Source organism: Panthera pardus, unplaced genomic scaffold (genome assembly GCF_024362965.1).
Source record: "Panthera pardus isolate Hobbes unplaced genomic scaffold, ASM2436296v1 HiC_scaffold_11, whole genome shotgun sequence".
In the NCBI taxonomy this organism is placed as follows: Eukaryota; Metazoa; Chordata; class Mammalia; order Carnivora; family Felidae; genus Panthera; species Panthera pardus.
This window is the reverse complement of record NW_026526666.1, coordinates 2,147,408-2,171,858: the sequence shown is the minus strand read 5'-3', so window position 1 is coordinate 2,171,858 and position 24,451 is coordinate 2,147,408. Positions and strand designations below refer to the sequence as shown.

The 24,451-nt window shown below is 42.3% G+C and overlaps 1 protein-coding gene across 8 annotated transcripts in view; it reads left to right on the top strand.

The window, feature by feature from the left end:
- RPRD2 (regulation of nuclear pre-mRNA domain containing 2) overlaps positions 1 to 22,947 on the top strand; it is a 99,829-nt gene extending 76,882 nt beyond the window's left edge. For 2 of the 8 annotated variants that reach the window (XM_053889968.1, XM_053889965.1), the window contains 5 exons: positions 4,265 to 4,547; positions 6,787 to 7,047; positions 9,056 to 9,256; positions 12,270 to 15,036; positions 18,500 to 18,928. In XM_053889968.1, coding sequence (XP_053745943.1) covers positions 4,265 to 4,547; positions 6,787 to 7,047; positions 9,056 to 9,256; positions 12,270 to 15,036; positions 18,500 to 18,539 — 3,552 coding nt within the window. In that variant the 3' untranslated portion in view covers positions 18,540 to 18,928. Of the gene's footprint in view, positions 1 to 4,264; positions 4,548 to 6,786; positions 7,048 to 9,055; positions 9,257 to 12,269; positions 16,047 to 17,240; positions 18,929 to 22,623 lie in introns of those variants that run through there. The other 6 variants (XM_019432872.2, XM_053889978.1, XM_053889973.1 and 3 more) reach the window with 5 other exon arrangements.
- Positions 22,948 to 24,451: the final 1,504 nt, after the last annotated feature.

Sequence of the window (24,451 nt, the reverse complement as noted above, 5' to 3'; positions counted from 1 at the left end):
AATGAGGTGTTCCACCCTATCTTGCATTTTCTGCCAGGCCCTGGAATCAATCATTTACCAAGGAGCCTGCATTCCTTTTCATGAAAAACTATTTAGAAACCAAGATCTGAGTACTAGGTGTACTCATTGATGTTGGGATATCACAGCTTCCAGACCATTTCCTACAGAGGTGGGAAATCAATGTTTGTATGTAATTTCTGTATCTGCCTATATATATCGGAAACCATGAATTCACATTGCTCTCTCCAATCCCAATCCAACACCACAGGATTCATTCTAGTGTTCTCCCTTTCCCCATTTGTAATTGCTTTTTCTTTTTCTTTCTTTCTGGTTTTTTTTTTTTTTCATGTTTATTTATTTTTGAGAGACAGAGTAGGAGCATGGGAGGGGGAGAGAGAGGGGCAGACACAGAATCTGAAACAGGCTCCAGGCTCTAAGCTGTCAGCACAGACCCAAACACGGGGCTCATGGTCACAAGCCATGAGATCATGACCTGAGCTGAAGTCGGATGCTTAACCGACTGAGCCACCGAGGTGCCCCTATAATTGTTTTTTCTAACAATACAAAACCTTATCCCCCTTATTTTCAACATAATCACTCACTTGATCCATCCCTGTGTGTAGCCAGACTTCCAGCACATCTATCCCTCCTCATCCACCTCTTTGAGCCCAAAGCTTTCTCTGTGTCTTGGCTGGGCCTCAGCATCCCAAGCAGTGCCTTCCTGCCATGCACACGTACTCTTCTCCCATTTTGCCTCCATTATCTTACTTTAGGCTACCCAGTCTCTCTCTTTAGCTACAGCTAACGGATTTTGGACTAAAGTGTTCAAGATGGGATTTATCTCTATTTTCTCAAACATGTGAAACAACTATTTGGTTTTGGTCAGATAATTCCAATATTGGCTTCACCTGTTATGAGTCTGTTTCTAGTATCTTTTTTCTTTTAGGTCATTTAGTCCTATGTCTTGGCATGCTGGCTAATTTTGTGTTGAGTGCTAACATTGTATATGAAAGTATTTATAGTCTCTAGATGACTTTTCTTTCTCCAGAGAGGATAAACCCTGTCCTTCACTAGGTGGGTATTGTGAGAACTGATCATATTAATCCAGTCTGAAACTGAACTGACTTGGGCTGAATTGCAGTTTGAGCACAACTTTGTGATCTTCTGGTTCTTCCCAGCTTCTCAGACGTAGAGTTTCCCCACTGAGAGGCTGACATTATCACTAGGGCCCCTCCTCTGTTGCAGGATTTGAACTCTAATCCTTGTCTCCTCACCACCATGAGATTGTGTTAAACTACTCTTTTCAAAGTTTTCTGTTTGGCTTCTTAATTCCCTCTTCTTCAGAATTTAGCAAATATCTTAATGGGGAAAAAACAGCATATTGTTGAGCCATTTCTGTCCCTTCTCTTTCACCAGAATCTTGGCCTTTCAAGTCTCTAATTTTTAGGTGTACAAATCAACAAGACTGTTAAAAGTTCTGCTTTTTTTCTTCATATTTAATAGTGGCCCTCTGCCTTGTCCTTTCACCTGAGTTCTCAAATTCTTGCCTGGTTCACCAAAATCAGCGGAACCCTGAGAGAAAAGCAGCTGCAGAACGCCAGCTTACTTTTCTCACAGATTCATGCGATGGGGTTCATCACTTAAGGTTTGGTGTTCTCAGCACTCTCCAGCACACTGAAATGTGTGTGTGCACATGCATGTGTCTGTCTGGCTGTCCTAGTTGTTCTTGGTGGGAGCGCTGCTCCACTGCAGGCTACTCAGGTATATCCAGAAGCAAAAGCTCAACTCTAGCATTCTTTTCTGTTCCATTTCTTTTTTAAAAAAAAAAAAAGGGGGGGGGAGCCTGGGTGGCTCAGTTGATCAGGTGCCCAACTGCGGCTCGAGTCATGATCTCATGGTTTGTGAGTTCGAGCCCTGCACTGCATCAGGTTCTGTGTTAACAGCTCAGAGCCTGGAGCCTGCTTCGGATTCTGTGTCTCCCTCTCCCTCTGCTCCTCCCCCTTCGCACTCTGTCTCTCTCTCAAAAATAAATCAACGTTAAAAAATTTTTTTTAAATAATGCTCCTTGGGGCACCTGGGTGGCTCAGCTAAACGTCTGACTCTTGATCTCGGTTCAGGTCATGATCTCCTGGTTTGTGAGGCCCGTCTGCACCTCGGGCTCCACACTGGGTGTGGAGCCTGCTTAGGATTCTCTCCGTCTTCCTCTGCCCCTCCCTTGCTTGCACATGGACATGGTTGCGTTCTCTCTCTCTCTCAAAGAAATAATGCTTCTTGTTCAATCTACCAAAGTGATTTCACAATCTAATGGTCCAAGAGTCTTAACAAAAGAAAAAGACAGACAATTTTAGGGTATTGGTATTAAGATAATTAGAGGAATAGAATTTAAGCCAGGTGATAAAGGTTAACATCAACAATGGCACATCATATTGATTATATGTACCCTTGATATGACACAGTGATAATAGTGCTTTACCTCTGTGGTCTTCCTCCCAAAAACCTATAATCCCAGTCTAATCAGAAGGAAAACATCAGGCAAATCTTATTTGAGGGACAGTCTACAAAATACCTGACCAATACTCCTCAAAACCGTCAAGGTCATCAAAAACAAGGAAAATCTAACAAACTTACAGAAAAGCCTAAGAAGACATGACTACTAAATGTACTGTAGTATCCTGCATGGATCTTGGAACAAGAAAAGGATATTAGATAAACACTGAGGAGGGGCGCCTGGGTGGCTCAGTTGGTTAAGCATCCAACTTCAGCTCGGGTCATGATCTCACGATTCGTGAGTTCAAGCCCCATCCTGGGCTCTCATCCTGCTGACAGCTCCTGGCCTAGAGCCTGCTTCAGATTCTGTCTCTCCCCTCTCTCTGCTCCTCCCCTGTCCCCCCACTTATGCTCTGTCTCTCTCTCAAAAATAAATAAACATTAAAAAAATTATTTAAAAATTGAGGAAATCTGCATGAAGTATATGGACCTAATTAATAATAATTATCAAAATCAGTTCATTAATTGTGACAAATGTATCATACTGATATTAGAGGTTAGTAAAAGGGAAAATTGGGAACTCTCTGTATAATCTTTATAGTTATTTTTTATACCTAAAACTTTTAAAATCGAAAGTTTAGGGCTCAGTCGGTTAAGTGTCTGACTCTTGACTTTGTCTGAGGTCATAATCTCATGGTTCATGATTTTTGAGCCCCACATTGGGCTCTGCGCTGACAGCATGGAGCCTGCTTGGTATTCTCTCTCTTTCTCTCCTCCTTTCCTGCTTACTCTCTATCTCTCTCTCAAAATAAATAAAAATAAACTTAAAAATAATAATAAAATCAAAAGTTTCTTTTTTTCTTTAATTTTTTTAATGTTTATTTATTTTTGTAAGGCAGCTATGCTCACCACTATACCACCGATGCCTTTTAATGTTTATTTTTGAAGGAGAGACAGCATGATTGGGGGGGGGGGGGGCGCGGGGAGGGCAGAGAGAGGGGGAGACACAGAATTCGAGACAGGCTCCAGGCTCCAGGCTCTGAGCTGTCAGCACAGAGCCTGACATGGGGCTCGAACTCACAAACTGTGAGATCATGACCTGAACCAAAGTCAGACACGTTACCAAGTAAGCCACCCAGGCACCTCTCAAAAGTTTATTTCTTAAAAAAGTCCACACTGTTTGACCTCCCAGGCTGTAGTACTTTATGGATTTGATTTTTGTCTATCTTCTTAGTCATTACTGTGTCTCCAGTACCTAGAAGATTGGCCAGCACATTTAGGCTCTCAATAAATACTGGTTTGGTAAAATGGATAGAAAAAAGCAAGGGAAGATTAAGTACAGAGTTAGCCTCAAAGTTTCTAGCTTGGGCAACTACGTGGATGATAATATTCATTTAAGGAAAAAAGCAGAGACTAGAAACTACTCCATGATTGACAGATTTGTTTTTGATTTTGTTTTTCAATGTTTATTTATTTTTGAGAGCGTGTATTCGCATGAGTAGGGGAAGGGTAAAGAGAAGGGGGTACAGAAGATCCCAAGCAGGTTTTGTGCTGACAGCAGAGAGCCCGATGTGGGGCTCAAACTCCCGAACCGTGAGATCATGACCTGAGAAGTCAAACACTTAACTGACTGAACAACCCAGGTGCCCTGGGTTTTTTTTTGTTTGTTTGTTTTGTACCAGTGCTATAGTTAATAATAATGAGGAAATCTGGTCAAAGTCAAAATAGTAATATCTTAGTCCTTTTCTCAGAGGAGTAACTTCTTTTTCTCTTTTAGGCATACAAAACCTTTGCTAATCGAGTGAACAATTTAAAGAAAAAGCTGGATCAATTGAAGTCAACCCTTCCTGATCCTGAAGAATCACCAGTCCCTTCCCCAAGCATGGATGCTCCTTCTCCGACTGGTTCCGAGTCTCCTTTTCAGGGAATGGGAGGTGAGGAATCCCAGTCACCAGCCATGGAGAGTGAGAAGTCTGCCACACCTGAGCCTGTGACAGATAATCGTGATGTGGAAGACATGGAACTCTCAGATGTGGAAGATGATGGGTCAAAAATCATTGGTATGTCCTTTATGTGATTAAAGGGCACCTTGTTCCTTACGTATTTTCTTTTCCCACCAATGAATCTATCACAAGCTGGTATTAAGAGCAGCAAGATTAGGGGTGCCTGGGTGGCTCAGTCGGTTGAGCAGCCAACTTCGGCTCAGGTCACGATCTTGTGGTTCGTGAGTTCTACCCCTGCATCAGGCTCTGTGCTGACAGCTCAGAGCCTGGAGTCTGCTTCGGATTCTGTGTGTCTCTCTCTCTCTGCCCCTCCCCCACTTGCTCGCGCGCTCTCTCTCTCTCTCTCTCTCTTTCTCTCTCTCTTCTCTCAAAAATAAATAAACATTAGGGGCCCCTGGGTGGCTCAGTCGGTTAATCATCAGACTTCAGCTCAGGTCATGATCTCGAGCCCTGCTTTGGGCTCTGTGCTGATAGCTCAGAGCCTGGAGCCTGCTTCTGATTCTGTGTCTCCCTCTCTGTCTCTGCCCCTCTTCCTTTCATGCTCTCTCAGTAATAAACATTAAAAAAAATTTTTTTAATAAATAAACATTAAAAAAAAAAAAAAGAACAGCAAGATTAGATTAGAACAGCAAGGTATCATTATCCCAGTTTAGGATTTGGTATGCCACATGGGCTAAGAATCATTGCTCAAGATCTGTTCTGTTCAATATGGTAGCCACTAGCTACTTGTGGCTGTTGAGCATTTGAAATGTGGCTTGTCCAACTTGAGATGTACTGTAATTTAAAGGTACTTACTGGGGAAGGGGGAACCTGGGTGGCTCAGTCGGTTAAGCATCCAACTCTTGGTTTCGACTCAGGTCATGATCTCATGGTTTATGAGTTCAAGCCCTGCATTGGGCTCTCCTGCTGTCAGTGTGGAGCCCACTTTGGATTCTCTGTCCACCGTAGCTCTCTGCCCTTCCCTGCCCACCCCACTCAAAAATAAATATTTTTTTTTTTAAAAGATACACACTGGATTCTGAAAACTTAGTACCCAAAAAAGTGAAAATATCTCAATAATTTTTATATTTATGTTTTTTAATTTTTTTTAATGTTTATTTATTTTTGAGACAGAGAGAGAGCATGAATGGGGGAGGGTCAGAGAGAGAGGGAGACACAGAATCCGAAGCAGGCTCCAGGCTCTGAGCTGTCAGCACAGAGCCCAACGCGGGGCTCGAACTCACGGACCGTGAGATCATGGCCTGAGCCGAAGTCAGACACTTAACCGACTGAGCCACCCAGGTGCCCCAATAATTTTTATATTTATAACGGAATGAAAATATTTGAGAGATGCTTAGGTAAAATATATAATTAAAGTTAATTTTACTTGTTTCTCCCTTTTTTTTAAGTCTATTTATATTTATTTTGAGAGAGAAAGAATGAATTCCAAGCATGCTCAGAGCCTATCCCTATGGAGGGCTTGAACTCAGCTGAAAACTGTGAGAACATGACCCGAGCTGAAATCTAAGAGTTGGACGCTTAACCGACTGAGCCACCCCAACACCCCTCTACTTTTTTTTCTAATGTGGCCATTAGAAAAGCTAAACTTACATGTGTGGCTTGAATTACATTTCTGTTGAACAGCACTGTTCTAGAAGGAGGGGCACTTATACTCTTGACCTTCCAAGATTCCAAAGCCATGCCCCTGGGTGGCTCAGTCAGTAGGCGCCAGAAGAGCATGTGACTCTTGATCTTGGGGTCTGGAGTTCCAGCCCCATGTTGGGTGTAGAGATTACATACATTCTAATTAACATATATACACACGCACACAAACAAAATTAACCTGGATTGGTGCATTGTTTCTCTGACATCCCAAGCTTTTATAATCATTCTTGTTAGGCAGTTGGAGTTTTGTTGGATTTAATGCATAAGTTTCTATGTCTTAGAAAGCTCTCAGGTTAATGGAAAAGAAAAGACAGGGTAATTTATGACTATAAATATTGTAACTAAAAGAACACGTGTGTACCAAATAACATGATCCCAGAAATGTACAAATTTAATACACAAATACTAAGAAAATGCAAAGAAATCTTTAAAAAGATAAAAAATGAATTTGGGAAATTTATTTTAAGCAGGTGTTGAAGGAGGGAAGCAACATAAAGAGTATGGCTTATGTAAAAATCATGAAGTGAGTGAATGATTTTTCTCTAAAGCATTGTGCTTTATACCCCCACATCCGGATATATTAGGACACATTTCATACTGGAAGTCAAGTCTGGAAAGCAGTAATGCAGTCTCACCTCTTTTCTTTAAACAGTAGAGGACAGGAAGGAAAAACCTGCGGAGAAGTCCGCTGCTTCCACTTCTGTACCCACAAAGCCAACAGAAAGTATCTCCAAGGCCTCTTCGTGTACCCCAGTGCCTGTGACCATGACAGCAACGCCCCCTCTTCCAAAGCCTGTGAATACTTCTCTTCTGTCCCCTTCTCCAGCACTGGCTTTGCCAAACCTGGCTAATGTGGATCTGGCAAAGATCAGTTCCATCCTTAGTAGCCTGACATCAGTCATGAAAAATACTGGTAAGTAAGCCCCATAAAGAAGATAAAAGGCTTATTTTCATCTTTCCAATTGAACCATCATCAGTCTGGGTTTTTTGTTGCTTTTTTTCCTTAAATTAACAGTGATTTTTTTAAGTCGAAAAACCAATACATGGTCATTATAGAAAAATAAAATAAGGGAATAAAATAAATAACCTGCAACCCTACTACCCTGAAAGACACCAGTTGTGTCTAACTTTACCAGTGTGTGTGTGTGTGTGTGTGTGTGTGTGTGTGTGTGTGTGTGTGTGTGAATGTTTTGGTAGATTAAATATTTGTAATAATTTTTCTTTCAATTGAAGCATATTGTATATGAACTTATCTAAGCCTTTAGTACTAGACATCTGATATTTTTGTAATTTTTCACTGTTTTAAAGAATACTATAATGAACCACCTTGATGCTAAAATCTATGCACAACCCTTCCTAAATGGTTGATGAGTATATAGGGCTTTTTCTTTCCTTAATGGAAATGTTAATGAAAATACACACAAGTAGAGCACCTTTGTGTACTCATCATTCATCTTCAACAGTAGAAACACATGGCCACTCTGGTTTCTGCTGTGCCTTACCCAATCTTGATAAATTTGAAGAAAATCCCAATTACTTAATTTCTTTATAAAAACTTAAATTTATATTTCTCATATAAAGACCAAAAAAACCCATACAGGTTTGTTTTTTTTTTTTAATATAATTTATTGTCAAGTTGGCTAACATACAGTTTGTACAGTGTGCTCTTGGTTTTGGGGGTAGATTCCCATGATTCATCGCTTACATACAACACCCAGTGCTCACCCTCCTCAATGCCCATCACCCATTTACCCCTCTCCCCCCCAGCCAACATACAGGTTTTTAATCTTTTCATGTTATTCTAAAATGATCACCAAAAATGTACTATTTTATGTACCAAGCACATGAAAGTTCCCTTTGTTTCTCAGCCTCTCCAGCACTGTTTTGTTTTATTTTAATCTTTGTCAAATTCAGTCTTAAAAGCCATTTGTTTTGGGGTGCCTGGCTGGCTCAGTCAGTAGAGCATGCAGCTCCTTTTAAGTAATCTCTACATCCAATGTGGGGCTCAAACCCACAACCCTGAGATCGAGTCGCACACTCCACCAGTTGAATCAAGCCTGGTACCTCAAGCATGCAACTCTTGATCTCAGGGTCATGTGTTGAAGCCCTACATTGAGTATAGAGATTACTTAAAAAAAAAAAAAAAGAAAGAAAAGTAACTTGTTTTAATTTACATTTTTTTGATTAACAATGTGATAAAAACTTTTTCATTTTTATTTTTCTTTGTGAAATATCTACCTATTCATATTTTTGTCATTCAAAAATTATTTTCTTTTTTTATTATATACCGTTTTTTTTTTCTGAATTAAAAATTAACACAGTGTTTTAAAATATAAAGATGTAGGAGCACCTGGCTGGCTCAGTAGGTGGAGCATGGGACTCTTGATCTCAAGGTCATGTGTTCAAGCCCCATGTTGGGCATGGAACTTGCTTAAAAAAATAAATAAAATATAAAGATGTAAAGGAAGTTGCTTATATAATCTCACTTTAAAGGCCTTTTCAAAAGCAAATAATTTATTAATCACATAGAATTATGCAGTGGGTTGAGTTACACAATTGGAATGTCTCTGATCATAATGAGCCAGCAATATTTACTGAGCACCTACAAGATTCTGTGGTGTTGATGCCATTTGGTAGAAAGAAAAGAAGTAGGTTCCCTAAGTCTCTTTTGGCTCTCAAAACTAAAAAATACATCTGAAAATACTTGTTTACTTTAGGGGTGTTCAAAGTAGACAGGAGCAGATTTTAATCTAATTTTCACATTTTTTCCTTTGTACAAGCCATGATATGCCCTATTTGTGGATCTGTCACAGAAGCATTCCTGTTAAACATACCAAACTGGTTTGAGTGAGTGGAAAGTTATTGTGAATTTAATGGTCATTTTGAACCGCATTTTCTTGAGTTAATCTTTCTGCCACCAGGGGTCAGTCCTGCATCAAGACCTTCTCCAGGAACTCCTACAAGTCCCAGCAACCTCAGCACTGGCCTGAAAACACCTGCACCTGCCCCGACAACATCTCACAATCCTCTGGCAAATATCCTCTCAAAGGTGGAGATCACCCCAGAGAGCATTCTGTCTGCTCTTTCCAAAACCCAGACACAGTCAGCCCCTGCACTGCAAGGTAAACTGACCTGTGCCACAGGGACTTGAATCCTGGGTTCCAGTTCTGAAGCATCCAAAGCCATGAAATGTATAATACAGTTAGTTCATTGTCTTCTTTATATTTCTTATCTACAAGCTGGCATTTATAGAATTAGAAAATGTCAAAGCTGAAGGAGACAAAATACCATCTGGTCTAATGCCCTCCTTTTCAGGTGAGGAGAATAAAGCTCAGTGAGGTGATGTGACCTGCTTTAAGGTTACAAATTTATCTACTCAGTGATGAGTTGAGACTAAAAGCCAGATTGCTTGACTGGATTCTAGTATTCTTTTACCTACACCATGAGCCCTCTAGGGGCTGCATTTATTCCAGCTCTGAGGACCGGTTAGTATATGTTGAGGCTTATATTTTTAATGTTAACCAAAGCTAAAGACAGTAAGAAAGGTCAATCTACTATCAAAAATCTTATGAGAAATGATTTTCTTTTTTTTATGTCCTAATTTAGAGGCCTTTATTTGTAGGTATACCACATCTCTGTACCTGTAATCTCTACCTTATTTGAACCTAGTATACTTTGTTAATTATCTGTTTTGTGTCTAAAACTGCTTTAATATTTTTTCATAAAACATACCTGCTCTCTGTTCTCAAAACCTCCAGATACAAGCACAATCGTTATTTAGCACCTCAGTATAATTATTCAGTGAATTATAAATATCAGAGCAATATCTTCAATACAGTGATTTAACTCTGTATCAAAGTTCTCAACCAGGAGCCTCCAGGGGACATTAATAATACTTACAGCTTTTCCTTTCAGTAGATTATGACACCAGCATCATATGGACTTTCTCATCAGGCAAAATTTGAACAGAACTAGGTGTTCTGACAGAATGTGTTTTTGGGGACCCCAGAAGACAATCTTTGTGGAGTAACTGGGTGGTTCATCACCTTTCATTTCCTTGTGGAAAATAGAATGCTTGACTTTTAAGAAACTTTATCCAGCAACTTAAATAGATGCATTTTTAAAAGCCTATAGAGATTCTAAGGGATCTCTTAGAACTTTGCTTTGATTGTGTCACCCACAGCCATTATTGACAGATTTTTAATACAAAAGAATGACTTCAATGGGCAAAAAGTCCAATAGAGTATGGCCCGTTAAGATTGAAGAAAGTTGCGGTGCCTGGGTGGCTCAGGCGGTTAAGCGTCTGATTCTTGATTTCATCCCAGGTCATGACCTCACGAGTCTGGCTTTGCACTGACAATGTGCTCTCTCTCACTCTCCCTCTCTCACTCTCTCTTAAATAAATAAACTTTAAAAAAAAAATCAAAGAAAAATATTAAGTGGTAAGGGACTATATCACCTGTTATCAGAAATCTGAGTAGTGTCTATCTTAACAAGATGATCTTTTGAAGAAATCCCACAGTATCTGAAAGATATGCTGAAATATCTTAAAAATCATGACGTCATATGTCATGTTCTAGTGCTTGAGGACTTCTGATTTTGGTATGAACAGTGGCTGCTAAGAATTAAATCAAACTGTTAGGAGGGGGAAGTTATATAGCCAGAGAACTTTTCGGAAATGAAACGTTTTTTGTTTGTTTGTTTCAGCAGGATAATTGAAATAATATTTCAGTTATTCAGATATTAGTGAATATTGGGTATCATGCACCATTATATATATAACTTTATGGCAGTTAAAAATGTTCCAAGGATGGAGGCACCTGGGTAGCTCAGTCAGTTAAGTGTCCGACTTTGGTGTAGGTCATGATCTCATGGTTCATGAGTTTGAGCCCTGCATCGGGCTCTGTGCTGACAGCTCAGAGCCTGGAGTTGCTTCGGATTCTGTGTCACCCTCTCTCTGCCCCTCTCCTGCTCACTCTGTTTCTGTCTCTCAAAAACAAATAAAACATTAAAAAAAAAATTTTTTTTTAATGTTCCAAGGATGGAGTAATCTCAGAATTCTTCAGAGCTTAAGTCTGTTGGTAAATATGGATTAAAATTGAAATCTTGAAGAATCATTAAGTAAAGTACCATATGAAGTACTGGTGTCTTTCATCACACCATTATGAAGGAACAGTTTTAGTATATGATGAAAAGCTACAAATCCAGGTGAAGTATGCCCAAAAGGTTTTCATTTATGACCAGAAATTGGGTAAATTTGCCAAAATATGATTGAATTTATAGGACCTCCTTTTATCTCTTTGTCAAGTATTTTTCTAAAAAATTTTCTACAGGAGGAGCAGTTTGCTTTGGTGGACTTCAGCCTTTACCCCAAAGAATTCTTTCTCAGAGCTTCTGAGGTTTTGTCTATCAGTGAGTAGGGTTGAATCTCATCAGTGTCAACTTGGGTAGATGAATAATTCTTAAATTTTCCAAGCTATAAGATGATCTAGCTTTGTAAGTCTTTGGGGTGTGTGTTTGCATGTTTACTATTGCTACATTTTACAACCAAAAATGATAGCTAAACCATTGTTTCCCCAAAGTCTAGCAAGAGATGCTTGAAAAAAGTGTCCCGTTCAAACAAATTTCAGCAATGTGCATACGTGATCTCTCTCTTGAGAATAAATAACCGTGTTCGTTAACTTACTAGAAACAATTGCAGAGGCTAGAAAGGAATATCTATTTGGATTTACAGAAACAGTTCCACAGATCAGACGTTAAGAAATCATGGCTTAAAGTGTTATTTTAAGGATAATTTGCCTCCTTTCTCTTCCTGCTTTGTCTTGTTTAAACTATGAATGATTCTGACACTAAAATCTCCCCTTTCCTGTTGCCTTTTATTGTGCTGTGTTAGACTTGTTTGATGACTGTACTAGAAACATTTCAATAATTTGCTCTCTTTATATTGAGAAATAGGTCCAGTATTTTCTATGACACTTAGCCATTGCTTGTTTGGTCTGGATTCTCTTTGGCCTCATATTTTAATGTCTATCTGGTTCCCGCTGGAATGAATGAGAATATCCGATTAGCCTACATTGTTTTAATTGTAGGGCAGGCAGTTGTTCTTTTTAACTCCTTTAATCTCTGTTTCTACAGGCCTGTCATCTTTGCTTCAGAGTGTTACTGGGAACCCAGTCCCAGCCAGCGAAGCTGCATCCCAGAGCACTTCAGCTTCCCCTGCAAACACCACAGTCTCTAGCATCAAAGGAAGAAATCTGTCCTCCAGTACCCAATCCTTTATTCCTAAAAGCTTCAACTATTCTCCTAATTCATCAACTTCTGAAGTCTCTTCAACATCAGCTAGCAAGTCCTCAATTGGGCAAAGCCCAGGGCTCCCAAGCACTACTTTTAAGCTACCATCCAACTCTATGGGGTTTACAGGAACCCACAGTACTAGCCCTGCTGCCCCACCTACTGAAGTTGCCATGTGCCAATCTTCAGAGATCTCCAAGCCAAAGCTGGAGTCTGAGTCCACCTCTCCAAGCCTGGAAATGAAGATCCACAACTTCTTAAAAGGTAATCCTGGTTTCAGTGGCTTAAACTTAAACATCCCAATCCTGAGCAGCTTGGGGTCCAGTGCCCCAGCAGAAAGCCACCCCTCAGACTTCCAGCGTGGCCCTACTAGCACGTCAATTGACAACATTGACGGAACCCCTGTGCGGGACGAACGGAGTGGGACGCCCACCCAGGATGAGATGATGGACAAGCCCACATCCAGCAGTGTAGACACCATGTCCCTGCTTTCTAAGATCATTAGCCCTGGTTCCTCAACACCCAGCAGTACAAGATCACCACCCCCTGGGAGAGAGGAAAGCTACCCCCGGGAACTCTCCAATTCTGTATCTACATATCGACCTTTTGCCCTGGGCAGTGAATCACCCTATAAACAGCCTTCGGATGGAATGGAGAGGCCATCTTCACTGATGGACTCTTCACAGGAGAAGTTCTATCCAGATACTTCTTTCCAGGAAGATGAGGATTACCGAGATTTTGAATACTCAGGGCCTCCACCCTCTGCCATGATGAACCTAGAGAAGAAGCCGGCCAAATCTATCCTGAAGTCAAGCAAGCTCTCTGATACCACCGAATACCAGCCAATCCTCTCCAGTTATAGCCACAGGGCCCAAGAATTCGGGGTAAAGTCTGCCTTCCCTCCATCTGTAAGGGCTCTCCTGGACTCTAGTGAGAATTGTGACCGTCTCTCCTCTTCCCCCGGGCTATTTGGTGCCTTCAGCATAAGAGGGAGTGAACCGGGGTCTGACCGGTCACCGTCACCGAGTAAGAATGATTCATTTTTCACCCCTGACTCCAACCACAATAGCTTGTCTCAGTCTACCACTGGGCATCTCGGTTTGCCGCAGAAGCAGTACCCAGAGCCTCCTCACCCAGTCCCACATCGTTCCCTTTTCTCTCCGCAGAATACCCTTGCTGCTCCCACGGGCCACCCACCCACACCAGGCGTGGAGAAAGTCCTGGCCCCCACCATTTCCACCACGTCGACGATTGAGTTTAAGAATATGCTTAAAAATGCCTCGCGAAAGCCCTCGGATGATAAGCATTTTGGGCAGGCCCCCAGCAAGGGCACTTCAAGTGATGGTGTTGGCCTGTCAAACCTCACCCAGCCCAGCTTGACAGCCACCGATCAGCAGCAGCAAGAAGAGCACTACCGCATAGAAACCCGAGTCTCCTCCTCCTGCTTAGACTTGCCTGACAGCACCGAAGAGAAGGGGGCCCCTATAGAAACCTTGGGTTATCATAACGCATCCAATAGGAGGATGTCAGGGGAGCCGATACAGACCGTAGAGTCCGTCCGAGTTCCTGGGAAGGGAAATAGAGGACACGGGCGCGAGGCTTCAAGGGTGGGTTGGTTTGATCTGAGCACCTCAGGCAGCTCCTTTGACAATGGCCCCACAAGTGCCTCTGAGTTGGCATCCCTTGGGGGTGGGGGCAGCGGAGGCCTCACTGGCTTTAAAGCAGCACCATACAAGGAACGGGCACCCCAATTTCAGGAAAGTGTCGGCAGCTTCCGTTCCAACAGTTTCAACTCTACATTTGAGCATCATCTCCCCCCATCCCCCTTGGAACATGGGACACCCTTCCAGAGAGAGCCAGTGGGGCCGTCATCTGCCCCACCTGCCCCTCCTAAGGATCATGGGGGTATCTTCTCTCGAGATGCACCCACTCATCTACCCACAGTGGATCTTTCGAACCCCTTCACAAAGGAGGCAGCCCTGGCCCATGCTGCCCCACCCCCTCCTCCTGGAGAGCACAGCGGAGTTCCTTTCCCCACCCCACCCCCTCCTCCACCCCCTGGGGAACATAGCAGCAGTGGTGGGAGTGGTGTTCCCTTTTCTACTCCACCTCCTCCTCCACCCCCTGTTGACCACTCTGGGGTTGTACCCTTCCCAGCTCCACCACTGGCAGAGCACGGAGTGGCGGGAGCTGTGGCAGTATTTCCCAAGGACCATAGTTCCCTTCTTCAAGGGACCCTGGCTGAGCATTTTGGGGTGCTCCCAGGACCCAGGGACCATGGGGGCCCCACCCAACGGGACCTCAACGGCCCTGGCCTTAGCCGTGTACGAGAGAGCCTCAGCCTACCCTCCCATTCTCTGGAGCACCTGGGCCCAGCCCATGGAGGAGGAGGTGGGGGAGGCAGCAACAGCAGCAGTGGCCCCCACTTGGGTCCCTCACACAGAGACGCCATCAACCGGAGTGGTATGATTTTGCGGAATCCCCGGCCAGACTTTCGGCCTAGGGAACCTTTTCTCAGCAGAGACCCATTCCACAGTCTAAAGAGACCCAGGCCACCTTTTGCTAGGGGCCCTCCGTTCTTTGCACCAAAACGCCCATTCTTCCCTCCCAGGTACTGATGGAAACCAAGGGAAAAGCATTTTGAACAGTCTAGAGAGCATTGGAAGTAGGAGTTTGATTTATTATTGTTTTTATTTGATTTCCTTCCTTTGATCTTTTTTTTAATGACAAAGGGCCTCCCTTCGAAATTAACAAGTCAAACATGCTTGCATTTCACTATTCCATCCAGTCTGCTCTCCCACTGCACTTAACCCAAGCTACTTGTATTTTATAGAGGCTGGGGGGCAAAGAAACACAACCAGAGCCACTTCATTTGGCTGGGGGTTTGAGGGGGTGGGGAGGAAAACAAATCTTACCCATTTACTGAAGAGTATTACATTTGAAATAAAACTTCCATCAGTACAGAGAATAACGTGCAATGTTGGGATGTTCTTTGGGCTTGGCTTATCAAGTAGTCAATGAAAGGATTCCTTTCCCCTTCTCTCTCCCATTGAGTAACTACTGTGACCAGCTTGGCTCCCTTTCCTGTATGCTCTGTGCCCTGCTGACAAGCCAAGAGATGTTGCAAGGGGAAATAGGTGGGAGACCATGGACCTTTGAAGTTTTGTTTTGTTTTGTTTTGTTTTTTAAAGACCTATTGAAGTTGAGTTCTTTACCTCTCTCCTAAAATCTTACCAAAAAAAAAAAAAAAGAACCTCTTCTTCTAAAGGACTATCTGTAACTTTGAGGAGATACAGGTGTCATTCTATCCTAGTAAAAATTATTACTCTTCATCCTTGGAATGAAAGAGAGGGGGCTAAATATAATCTCCAGGTTAAAATAAGGTGTGCCTCCAATGTTAGAGTTAGAGACAGGAACCAGTAACGGTGCCGTGTGACCTGCCCATCGCTCATAAACGAGAACGGGAGACTTCTGTAGCTTGGCACGTCCTGCAACCAAGCTCATGCTTCCTGCTTTTCTTTCTTGATTGACTTTTTCTCCCTCAGTTTGCACGTCTGCTTTGGCCAGAAAGAAAAGTCACCACAGTTGACAATTGCTAATAAAGGCACAACTGAAATATTATCTTTGAATTTTTTGGTGTAAGAGATAGACGTTTTTACCATGGTGCCTCCCAAATGTTAAGTGATGCTTGATGGTTTTCAGCAAAGGTGGAGTAGTAGGGAAAGGGAACTATTGACCTGCATCTTTCTTTCCTCTTTGCCCTAGTCCTGTATTTACCCCTGTTCTTGGTATTTCAAAGGAGGAGGTTGGATAGCATCTTTCTATACATTCTACCTCTTCAGAAGTGTTTTAGTGACAAGTGGGTATACATATCTTTACAGAGGAGGACCTGAGAAATCCAAATTTCCCCCATTCTACAGCTAGCAGCCTGTCACATTTCAAGGCTCAAGCCTTATCCCCACCTTCTGCTTCCCCTAGGAAATAAAGAATGTTTCTGCCCTTAGTCATTTTACACAAGAATGGTTTGCTTTCCTTCTCCCCAAACTGAAAGGCTTCTTTATATTTCCACAACTAGTACTGGGAAAAAAGACAATCAGTACGCTTTGAGTGTTTATAACTTTATATCAAGGAACACTGAAAAGCAAATACTGCTTTACTATTATTTTATATTATTTAGTGTCTTACCCCAAGGTATACACACTGGTAATATCCAGCTAGATGAGTAAAACAATATGTGTTCTTTTTTTAGGGAATCCTAGCAAGTTTCATATTTTCTTCTCTGTGAGTATAGAACTGTAGGAAGTATAGGGATTGCTTTGGATTCCTCTAGTAAAATATTAAAGATGGGGGAGAGTGGACAACATAGTGACAGAAGATGACTCTTTGTGTCAGCATAAACTTGCTTTTCAGATCAAGAGCAGCTTAAACCAGGTGTGCGTCATAGTTTGGGAGTTTTTGTGTAATTTATTCCATGTTATTTATTTGGGCTCGCCATGTGCTCTGTGGCTAGGAGGCCACAAGCCCTTCATCTTCCTGATGCATTTCTGGTCTTAAGCCAACTGTTGTGTCTTTGACCCTCTCGAGACTCTCTGCCCTGTAGCTCTCCCCCACAAAAATGCATGATGCCATGACCTTGTGTGTGGGGTGGGGTGTGTAGTGTAGCAAAGCAAAGAAATGATATAGTTACGTTGAGTCCTGAGACATTTGTTTAGGGAAAAGTGTAAACAAGAGTAAGGGGAGGGGTGGGGGGAGGGGGGAGAGAGTTCTAATTGACTCAGAACTGAAATGGATTTTTTTTTTTTTTTTTTTTTGCAGAAATTAAGTGGGATGTTTTTCATTCTAGAATAAAAGAATGTGAATTCTTTCTGCTGCTCTTGTTTAAGCTAAAAGTAACGTTTACTTGAAAAGGCTCTCTGACCATTTGATTTTATCAGAAAATGTGGAGATGTCAGGAAAGTGGCTTCCTAAATGTTGGGGGAGGGTGATTGTCCTCAAAAGCATGATGACTAATACATGAAAGGAAGACCTTGTACAGTTTAAAAGATGGACTTTTAAGGGTTGGGCTCTTTTGTGGGGTGTTTTGTTTTTTAAGCTACAAAATCCTCATTGAGTTTGTTTCAGGATGGACGGGAGGATTTGTGTGTGACTGTCAGGTGTTAACTTTAAGGAAGTCTGTCTACAGCAGTAAATGAAGACGACAATGTATATATGTGATATAGTGAAACAAAAAAGACAATTCTGGTATTCATAACATGAAACAAAGGGGTTTTATTCTTTCTGTGTCTGTGATTTAAAACTCCACGCCCATGCTCTGACTTTTGTATTTCAACCTGAGTTTAAAAATATAATAAACAAGATTTTTTTAAAGAAAGCATAACATAGTGTGTCTTGGCAAGGACATGATTTATATGAAATCAGAATATGCAAAGTTGTTACTAAGGTCCTTGGTGCTCACTGTAAAATCACAGACAGAGAATTGGTGGGGGGGTCGTGAATATGCTGGTACTGCTTAAAACGCAGTGATAGTATCAGAAATCAAGTCCTTAAGTATTGAGAGTTTACTCTCCAGTCAGCTTAGATGACAGCCCCCTCCCTATTTCCCTCTGCCCTCCCAAAAGGTGAGCATAAATGGATTTTGGTTTGATGCCAGGGAGGGTAAAATGATAAGAGAGTAGGACTTTTATCCTTTTTGATCCCAGGAATACAACGTTTGTGATATATATGGTACAGCTAACATATCTGGATAATGTGAATATGCTAAACTTCCTAATTGCAGAATATTCACTATCAGTCCTGAAGTTATCGGGTCATACAGAATTAAGCTTCAGCTGTTAATTGTTTTGAAGCCGCTGTAAAATACTGCTTTCTCCCCCTTCCCCCCCCCCCTTTTTGAATGGGTGGGGGTGCCTGTTAAGATTAAAATTAGATATGTTGAATGATATTCTCACGTGTTCAGTGTGGAAAACAAAACAAGTACATGCTTTAGAGGCAACAACAATGAAATCCTTTTGAAATGTGTATTAATATCATTTAATAAAATAACTAGTTCTGAAGGTTTGACATTTTTCTTTGAGATTTCGGGCTTTGACCAAGGTCTCCTGGCTTCCGTGGTGAGCACAACTAGGAGAGAAAACTTCTTCAGGAGCTGAAACTGCTGCTTTGTGGAGCAGACCTATGGTTGGAAAATCTAAATTTTCTCCAGCAAAGACCCTACATGACTGTCCAGGGCTGAAGGTGAAACCAGCTACAGGATGCAGAAAGAAGGCCTGGATGTATCTCTGAAGATCTGATTGTATTGGCTTTTGGTATAAGTGCGACGGGGGTCAAGGGGACGGGGTGTGTGCCTGCACATTTGAGGTTCTCGGATACCACAGACCACCTGTCTTGTCCCTTCCTTGTGACCACTTGCACTTGCCTGTCTTCCAGCCATTCTTTTTTTTTTAATCTCTTTGTCCCCAATATTATGTTTTTGTTTTCCAGTTTAATAAAGTATGGTTTCCTTTGTTGTGTGGTTGACTTTCCCCCTCTCACACTGATCTTAATCCAAGTGTTCCCTTTGACTTCCAGCGCTCGGTGTCACTGAAGGCAGTCTGAGCCTCTGTGATCTTCATGGCCGTGTGGGTTTTCTGTTTGATCCTCTGTGTAATTCAGTTTTGGAAAGGGGATGATGGGTGGGGTAAAATCAAGATGTTAAGGGAGTGGTTGGTAATGAAGTGGGATATACTGTATGGATAACTATTTGTGTATGTCTTCAAAAAGTTGTACAGTTGTGAGTGAAGAAGCATTTTTGAAGCAAGCCTAGAGTTGGGGTGGTGGTGGTAGGGATCCTTCTGATCCATTCTTTTCCCACATCTACCCTTCTTGCTGTGAATGGTAGTCTGTCATACATAAGCCACACTTAACCCTCTCTTGCCCTATCCCTTTTTCATACCTCAGTGAAGCTTAATAAAAGGAATGTTGGCTTTAAGGGGTGAAGAGAGAGTCACCACATCTGGACCCCACCTAGGTCACTGGCGGGGTAAAAGGTTCTAAATAGCAACCTTCATTACGTGAAGTTCCACACGTCACTGGACACTTCAGAAATAGCAGCCTAGGAATACACCCAGTAGGTAGGGCATACAGTTGTATTGGCTGCTTCTGGAATCTGGCTCACCCTTTTCCTTATCCCCTCTTGGCACTTTGATTTGCCCAATTGGTTTCTTTCTCCACCCCCAAGGAATCAACAGCTTTTAGACTTCCACATTTGCCTTTCTGGGCATGTTGAAAATGCACAACTTCAAACCCCTGAATTGTTTTATTTAAGGCACTCTGTAGAAGAGGGATGCGATACCCACTCATGTATGTAGGCAGTAACACAAACATCATCCAAATGGGTTTTGGGGTATTGGGGCGTTTCTCATACTTGTTTATGAGTAACTATGGACATGTCCAGTCAGCTGCTGTTCACAATTGCTGAGTAATAACTCATTGAGACTGCATAGACAAAGCTACAAGAGGTTCACGCAAGTGAGATAGCTCTTAAGTAAACATCCTGTTCTCCCTTCTCACCCCCACCCCCACCCCCATAGAAGTAAGGAGAAGCGCGTGCTTTGAAGGAAAGGAGCAAGTGCAAGGTAAAACTGCCAAATTGCTTCTAACTGCTGGGGAAGAGCGCATTTGATGCTTAGTTAAGTCTGAGGAAAAGGGTATAACGCTGAGGTCTATTTAGGAATTGATACTGTAGTTACCTAATGGCACCATCATTTTTTTTTTCTTCTGCCCTTACCCTTTGTTCTCACTGTAGCAAGAGTCAAAAGTTGAAAATACAGACATGGGTGGAGGGGCTAGTGAGCAGTGCCAAAAGAAAAAAAAAAAACAAAAACATACAGGCTGCAGGGTTTTGTTTGATTCAAAAGTGTGCTGGCTAAACCCATCTGCCCTGGATTTGTTGGATTCATAGCAACTTTACTTCCTCATCCCCATTATGTCTCCTTTATTCTTGCCACATAATTTGTGGGAAAGAGAAGAGAAGAGAACTTGAAACTTTGTATATTTTCCTTGTGGTATTTCAGTTGGAATGGATAGAGAGGAGATGGCAGCGTCCAGTTCCCTGTTTCTTGCTCCCCATGGCTAGAAATCCTTTCCACTTGTATGAAACAACACATAAGATCCTGTGTCTGCTAAATAGCCAACCATCGCCGAGGGCAGTAGAGATCAGTAAAGGATTAATTTGAGATCTTGATTATTGGGCAGTGGGCTTGGTTGTACATTGCCTTCTAGAGCTGTACCTAGGACCTTCTTTGAGAGTACTTTGCTCTTGACCTTTGTTTTTTACTTCCAACATCAACCTAAACTGACACTTCCTGCGCTGGCTCCTGTGTTTGGGAGACTTTGCTACATTTTTTCCCTTGGCCTTACCTCACACCTCAGGGTCACTTAAAGGGGAAGGGGGCTTGGAGATGGCTCTGTCTTTGTTTCTCTTTTACAGACTCAAGAGTTGTCTTGGGGAAGGGAAATCATAGTAGAGATTCTAGGTGAGCTGAAGGCCTTTTTTTCCCGAAAACAACTCATCCCCAGGCCCTGGTAGGAAGTTTCCCTCTTTTTATTTATCAGCAAATGTGGCAGGACTTTATCTCCTTTTTTCTGGCATCTTAAAGTAAAACCTTGGCCCCACCCTGCGTCTTCATCACTAAGGATTTGGGGTGTTTTTTATGTGTTTGTTTTAAGTAAATGTAATCTCCCCACACCACCTACTGCACTTTTAGCCACTTGGCTGGTTCTCTGGGCCTCAAAAACATTTGGTGACAATGACAAACCTTTATATATTTTACCCTCTTAAATTTTGCTTTTTTACCTCCAGTATCTTTTCTACTTCTTGGGTACAGAGAAATTTTGTGAAGAGCTGGGATAAATTTGGAGGTATGTGTTGATCCTGGTGACAAGTGGAAATGTACTTTACCTTCTATGGAGAGCATTCTTACATATATGTAGTTTAGGAATATAAATACAACACCTCCTCAACAAAAGCTTTAGCTAACTGGTGATGTTTTAAAAGTGGAGTAAAGCTGACAATTTCCCAAAATGTGATTAATGGTCTAGGATACCCATTACTGAGGATTGCCTTTTCCCTGGACTTCTGTGAAATCTGCTGGCATTATTTTCTAAACAGTTATTTCTTCTTTGGTCAGAGAAAATCTGGTAAGACGGGTCTTTTCTTGGCTTTTTATTAGACCCTTTTCTCCACTGTATATTAAAGGCCTCTTTGGCTCTCCAAGTGATGTACCCTGGAGAGAAAACGGGAACTCTGCTATCAAACGTAATGCATTAGGACTGTTCTGGTCACTGAAAGGCAGCACGGCATGGTATAACACAGGCTTTGGATTCGGATTGGCTGAGGCTTGACTTCTCTGAGGGTTTTCTGTGTTTTAAAGAGAGCATGAAAAGAGCTATTACTTGTCAGGGTTCTTGGAATTAAAAGATAGTGAAGGCATCACACTTGGCACATAGTGGGTGTTTGGTGATATTCTGGGTGGAAGGTAAGAGAAGTTTTAGGGATAGATGTTTCCCAGGCAGACTAGTGGGTTAAAATTCCCCAAGGCTGAGACATGGTGGTCACAGACCAGAAATTGTAAAAGAACAGATGATTAATGCATTGGTCTTAACTAGCTTGCTATTCCTTGCTCGCTGGCTGGCTTGTTTGCTACAAGGAGAAGAATGTAATAACTCCTGACATTCCTTCCTTCCTCCACTGCAACACAAGTTACATAGGTGATGATGTAGTCGTTGATTGATGGGTAGCCCATGAGCCCTCAGTTCACGGCATTGCATACAGTAAGTCAGTGCATGTTTGAAGGATGAGTGCTGGAAGCTGCCGTAACAGTGTAGCCTACTTATTCTACCATCCCTCTAGTATCTGACAAAAGAGGACAAGGTACAATGATCAAAGAATGTATGTGTCAGTAAATGTATCCTTTGGAGTTTTAAGTCAATACAGTGATTGATACATTCTTAATTCAATACTGAGCACCTATCATTTTGTTACCTGCAATGTAACATTCCTATCCCTTTTGGTGCAAAGCCATGGGGAAAGTTCTGCTTGTCACACTTTTTGAATGCCATTTTAAAATCCTCTGCCTTTTCCCAGCCCTCCACACCACCCCTCCCACACACAAGTAATTTTCCTGTTCCACAGTCTTGTCTGTTTCTTTTTTTATTTCAGGGTGTCTTAACATACCAGGAGAGGGAGCCAAGATCCAGAGTGATGCCTGTGACTCAAATCAACTGCTGCCTTCCCCAGAAAGAACCTCTGGCCTCTGGAAACCTAGATTTAACAGCTTTCTCTGACAGCTCTTCCTCCACAACCCTTGATTCCATCACCATTGGAAAATTGAGAACCATCTAACCATCCCCACCCCCAGGTGAGGGGACGAAGGGGAGTTACTGAGAACCCTACAGCTGCTCCTAAGTCCATTTCCCCTCATACTTTACCACAAATGTGACCGTGTTTCAATTTTTGCTGTATAAAATAAACCAAATATACCCAGTCCTCTGTCCTAGATATCACAGGGAGTAAGAAGAGATTAAAGGAAGTGGAGAGCTAGGATGGGAGTGAGAGGCAAGGTCTTGTATAGGAAACAGAAAGCTAAGATTCTAGGGTCAGGTGCCTCTTTCTGAAGTGATGGAGTATACTGGAAGTAAATTCTATTGTCAGAGATAGCATGGTGTGGTAGAAGAGTGTAAAACTTGGATTCAAGGGGCACCTGGGTGGCTCAGTTGGTTAAGCGGCCGACTTCGGCTCAGGTCATGATCTCACGGTCTGTGAGTTTGAGCCCCGCGTTGGGCTCTGTGCTGACAGCTCAGAGCCTGGAGCCTGTTTCGGATTCTGTGTCTCCCTCTCTCTCTGACCCTCCCCCGTTCATGCTCTGTCTCTCTCTGTCTCAAAAATAAATAAACGTTAAAAAATTAAAAAAAAAAACTTGGATTCAAAATCTAGTATCAGCACTTACTGTTTGACCTAAAGTCATTTATTTTCTCTGACCTTAAATTCTTTCATCTGTAAAATAAAGAGGTCGCTAAGGTCCCTCTTAAGCAGTATGACTATGAAGAAATTGCAAGAAGTGCCCTCTGTAGATTCTTTGGTGCAGCCCCAAAGCTATTAAATTTATTTATTCTAACGGCTTGTCGCTATTATAGCCCATTACTGAGTACCACGCATGATTTACACGAAACTAACCTCGACAATTGGGAGTGTTACTGTTATACCCATTTTGTTTTTTTAAGATTAAAAAAAAATTTTTTTTAATGTTTATTTTGAGAGAGAGGGAGAGGGAGAGCACAAGCCACAGAGGGGCAAAGAGAGAAGGAGACAGAGAATCCCAACCAGGCTCCATGCCATCAGCGCAGAGCCCTCTGCCACGATCAGCCCCAAGGAACCAAGAGATCATGACCTGAGCAGAAATCAAGAGTTGGACGCTTAACCTACTGAGCGACCCAGGCGTCCCTAGTTTTTTAAAGTAATCTCTACGCCCAAAGTGGGGGCTCCAACTCACAACCCCAAGATCAAAAGTCTCACGCTCCACTGACTGAGCCAGCCAGGAGCCTCTATTACTATTTTATGTATGAGAAAATCGAAGTTTAGAAGGAATGGAGTAATCCACCTAAAATTATATTGTGAATGGCAGGTCCAGGATTTAACACTTGGTTCCAACGTCTATCCCCCTGATTTCTACCTGCCAGTAAAGACGATATAAAAGAAAACCTATGGTTAAAAGGAAATGACGACCCACCCTTTCCCCTCCGTTTTTCTCCCACTCTCATTTCTCATGAGTTTTCACTCCCCTTTCCTCCACGCTGCCAGAATATGCTCTTGCTACCGCTAGCTGAAACCCAAGTTTTGGGACTGGGAGTGTGTGTAACAGTTTAGGTCTTCCGGCCAGCCGGAACCACCCACACCGCCGCTCAAGCAGTGTGGGGCGGACCACTTCGGAGCTCCTGGAGGTGGTCCCGGGTTAGAGTGGCAGCTGCCGCAGCCAATGGGCTTGGGCGTC